The sequence below is a fragment of the Thermobia domestica genome, chromosome 12 (genome assembly GCF_964235325.1).
Source record: "Thermobia domestica chromosome 12, izTheDome1.hap1.1, whole genome shotgun sequence".
Taxonomy (NCBI): Eukaryota; Metazoa; Arthropoda; class Insecta; order Zygentoma; family Lepismatidae; genus Thermobia; species Thermobia domestica.
Window position 1 is genome coordinate 161,096,557 of NC_137465.1, and position 4,841 is coordinate 161,101,397.

The window sequence follows — 4,841 nt, forward strand, 5'->3', positions numbered from 1 at the left end:
TTATTTTGGTGTGAGGAATATATATATATATATATATATATATATATATATATATATATATATATATATATATATATGCAGGGCCGTACCCAGGATTTTTTTGAGGGGGGGCAGCACCACACTCAGAATACTTTAAAAAACATACCTACACTTTATGCAATAAGCTAAATAGATGAAACTAAGCGTGTCATTGGGACATTAGTTTGTGTGAACCCATAAATACTATGCCGTTAGTGGCATATGGGGGTGGGGATATGAACATGAGTAAATTAAACGAAAAATGTTCGGATCCCAAATCTAGGTTCAAACGGATCCCAAATCTAGGTTCAACTTCATATAACACAAACACAAGGTTGAAATAACATATAAAAACATGCAAAAATGTAATAAAATAAACGAAGGTCCTACTCACCTATAAAGTCAGCTGAAGACGCCGAGAATGTGACTGAGCAAAGAAGGTGATTACTTCATCGTTTGTTACGTTTACGTGGCGGTGTATATACAGGAGCGCTAAACCAGTGAGTCTGTCCTCGCTTGTTGTATTTCTTAAATACGTTTTCAGGAGTCTCAAAGTAGAGAAGCTCCTCTCCACTGTAGCTGTGCTCACTGGTAAGACAGCTAGGATGTGAAGCATTGTAAAAATGTTTGGAAACTGTGATGGAGAACAAGCTGCTAATCCGGCAATGGCTGTTGCTGAGCGGTCTGCATTCTCTCTCCACTTCAATCTCCATAAATCCCACTCCGCCTTCATTAAATCTTCAAATGGATTATCAAGATCATCTTTGTAAACGTCAATACAGTCTGACTTTTTCAAATGGAACATCACAGAACCGAGGGATGAAAAAATGCAATGACGAAATGGTTTCCCCATGATGTAGGAATCGCTCTTCCAGTGAAGAAATTAGATCGTCAACGAACGGAATAAAAATTGAAGCGCGGTAGTAAGTTTCTGGGTTCGAAGTGGAAATGTTCGGCCGGTTTTTTTTAAGTTTGTTCGCTCGTGGCATAGATATTTCAAGTTCTAATTCGGATGCAAGGTCTGTAAGATTTTCAAATATATTTTGAAATTCTGATGTGGACTTTTCTCTTATAGCTTGCAAAGATTTTTTGATAAGATTGATCTCAGCGAAAGCATTCACTAGATCAATGTCATTCTTCTGCAGCCGTTTTGAGAGTGTGAATGTTACACTCAGTAACTTACACAACACAAGCAAAGACACTAAAAATGGTGTGCTATAGATGCTGTGCAAAAGTAATGAAGCCTTCAATGATGCTTCGCCTACCCTTGGGCTACTTTTCATTTCTTCAAGAGCAGCAATAATAGGCTTTAACATTTCTTTAAAGAGTAGCACAGCTTCATGCCTCTCGCACCATTGAGTTTCACAAACTTTTTGTAGTCTACTTTTGTCACAGTTCAGCAGAAGCTCTTTAATGTTATCTTCCAGAATTCTTGTTCGTTTTGCACTTGCGCGAATAAATCGTAATTGCGGGCTACTTGGACCCTTAAGGGGCTACTTGGACCCATACCAAAAACTCGTTTAAAATCCCATATGCAATGCAATAATGAGTGAGTTCAGAGTTAGATCCGTTAGATGGGATCAAAATGCAGGTGTACACACATTGAAACTAGTTCTGTGGTAGGTTACGATTGAGCAGCATTGGTGAGAAAGGTCGTTGACGAAAACAGTGTATTTATTGACCGCCAAACTTTTATGTGTGGACACTATTTGCAAGGAAGTGGAACCAATGCTAAGTAAACACATAAGTAGTTACATATAGGTTAATGAAACTGACATGGTAAACTTTCTCATATACAATAAGATGTGTGGGTAATTAGATTATACAGTATATGAAGTGTGTACATATGACCTGGAAAACATGGATATTTTGTCCCACATCTTTTGTTATCTTTATCCCACCCCATCCTTTGTTATCTTTATCAATGAAAAATAAAGGTCTGTTGTCACGTGTCACACAAGTAAGGACTTTTCATTGTTTCCTTAAGGATACCGGTACAAAATGGTACATCAATGTAAAAGATTGCCTGCAGGTCGAAAATATGCTGATTTTTCATAACAGCTTGAAGAATATTTACCAGCAATTCAGTCGGGGAAAATGTCGCGAAAAGAAACAGAAGCTCACTTCAAGATAAGTCGTTTCACCATAGAAAGAAGATTAAAGAACAGGTCAAGGCAGAATCCGGGTCATCTGAAAGTGTTCACTGAAGAAGAAGAATTAGCCTTCGCTAGTCATCTTGATAAAGTTTGTGATTTCGGATTCCTCGTTAATTAACTTGATTTCAGATTTATTGTAAAGTCCTATTTTGCCATGCATGGGAGAACTGTCATTGCTTTCTAAGACAATCTTCCCAGTCGAGATTGAGTGAAGTTATTTTAGAAAATGCACCTCCAGTCAACGACTAGATTCGCTGCTAATATAGATAGGGCTCGTGCAGCTGCAGAAGAAAACGTAATCAGCTATTACAATCATTATATTTGATAGTACCTCTTAACATGTTCTCTTTGTGGCTTGCAGTAAATAAAAAGTGTTGTTCTTGGAACACCTACGTCCTACTTAGTCTCAGAGCAGATTTCAATGGTTTTCTGTAGGAAAATATGGGGGTGGGTTCAAGTAGCCCGAACGCGAGTCTTACTTGGACCCATTTTTTTTACAATAATCGCCTGTGCTTTGTTTTCAATATATGTAACTAAAACTGTCCTCGATATGTGCAATAAAGCCTGTAGTTCCACTTAATATGGGTTATGACAATAACTTTCGAGTTTTCGTGGATGAAAATAGGCCGAAAGAACGAATTTGTTGCAAAATTGGGTCCAAGTAGCCCGCATCTACGGACTTCGCCATTACCTTCATCCTTCCCCTTTCCCATAATAGTGGGCATGGCGAGGGATGTCATCCCTCATGCGTACAGGTCCGTAGCTACGGAGCTCCCACGGGGGCCGGGCACCCCAATAATTGTTTAACATGTTTTAATATATATATAAGGTTTTAGTAGGCCTTCCCGTTAAAAGGCTGTACCCTCCCAATGAAATAATCCTGACTACTGGACTGCAGGCTTAAGGCCGTAGATGCCGGTAATGTCCATAAATACCTATAAAATAAAATATAAAGGAATTAAAATTTCAAAAGAAAAGACTCGGGAAATTAGGAACGCCTTCTATTAGCCTAAGACAGGTAGAGAGAAAAATAGAATCTGTTAATTTCTTATGCTATTCATCGGTGTAGCTCTGTGGTGAATATATTGCAAGAAAAAGAGGGCAAACAAGTAGTATTTGGTTTATAATTAGAACATTCAGCGTTAATACCATTTTGTTTTGTTTGCTTTCATATAAAATGCTTTCGTGCTTTTTTTTTAAAAAAAAAAAGAAAAGGTAGCACGAATATTGGAACACTGACCAGAATGTTTGGTTAAATCCAAATGTTAAAAAAAAAAAAAACTGTTAGCAACACAATGTTTTTATCTAACTTGTGTAAAGCGAATTCGTCAAGAAAAATAAGAAAGAGAAAAAAATAAACCGGACCCGTTCATTTATGTTTTTATTAGAAACTACCACCGAATAAAGTACCAATGAAGAACGTATTTCATTTTTCGTTTAATTTTTTACTCGTTTAGAATACATCATTAGCTGATGAGGGGGGGGCATGGCCCCCTTGCCCCCCCTTGGGCACGGCCCTGTATATATATATATATATATATATATATATATATATATATATATATAGAGAGAGAGAGAGAGAGAGAGAGAGAGAGAGAGAGAGAGAGACAGATAGATAGATAGATATAATTCTGATGTAACATGTAGTGACCTACACAGCATGTTTGACGAAATTTTGAAGCATTTCGAATATCTTGGAAAAGAATTGTCCAACATAGATAGTTGTCAAAAAGTATTGGAAAGACTTTGATCCAGCAATGGATCAACAATTGTTAATAGTCTGTATGTGTGTGAAATAGGTATAAATAACTCTCGCCACTTCATTCATATGATCGTTCTCATTTTTGATATCTGAGCATTAGAGATTAAGGAACAAACCTTGTTCTGAGAGATTTTATATTAACCCTGTAGCTGTAAGAATTTCTAAGAAGAAAGACACTTAAAATAAAAATTTACAGTTCCCTTCACCCTCCATTATCTTCGAGTATGTGTAGGGTGACCATAATTTTAACAGCTAATAACGGGCTAACTAAAAAAAGAAAAAAGAAAAAGAGAAAGAAAAAGTAATAGTAGACCATTGTGTATATATGTATATTCTCGAAACAAACACATTCATATATATATATCTGCAAACATATTTAGTGGAAACGAATTTTTTCACTAAATTCGGAGTGTAAACGAAAATAACAGTGAAACCATAAATCGTATTCGTATGCAGGATTTACGGCTAACAAAAACTCAAACCTCAACACCACATAGGAATAAAACTATATAACAAATTTCCAAAATCTGTGAAACAAATACCAAATTTACAGTTTAAAATGTATTTTAAATTATTGTAATATAATCAGCTATTTTGTATCATAGAGGAGTAGTTTAATCAGACTTTTTTAATGTCAAAAATTAAAATTTACTTTCTGTGTCGAGCAAATATATATTACGTACAAATGGCAGTTATTGAAACGTTTTGTATTGTGTGACAAAGATATGAACTCAAGAGTTCCTAAGACGTATAATTAATTGAATACATAAATTACTCCAAACGTACTTGCTTGAAGTTCCTATTGCATTCAGTAAATCAGGTTTACTAACTTGGGAGGTCCAATGTTACCATCTCATCAAGGTGCTCATTATGGGAGGGATAAGCCAATTAATTTCGAGTGTACT

At 36.0% G+C, this 4,841-nt stretch overlaps 1 protein-coding gene across 1 annotated transcript; it reads right to left on the reverse strand.

Moving 5' to 3' along the window:
• Positions 1 to 412: 412 nt before the first annotated feature.
• LOC145666162 (52 kDa repressor of the inhibitor of the protein kinase-like) lies at positions 413 to 871 on the reverse strand. Its single transcript, XM_081733242.1, has one exon. The coding sequence runs from the start codon at positions 869 to 871 to the stop codon at positions 413 to 415; it is 459 nt and encodes a 152-aa protein (XP_081589368.1).
• Positions 872 to 4,841: the final 3,970 nt, after the last annotated feature.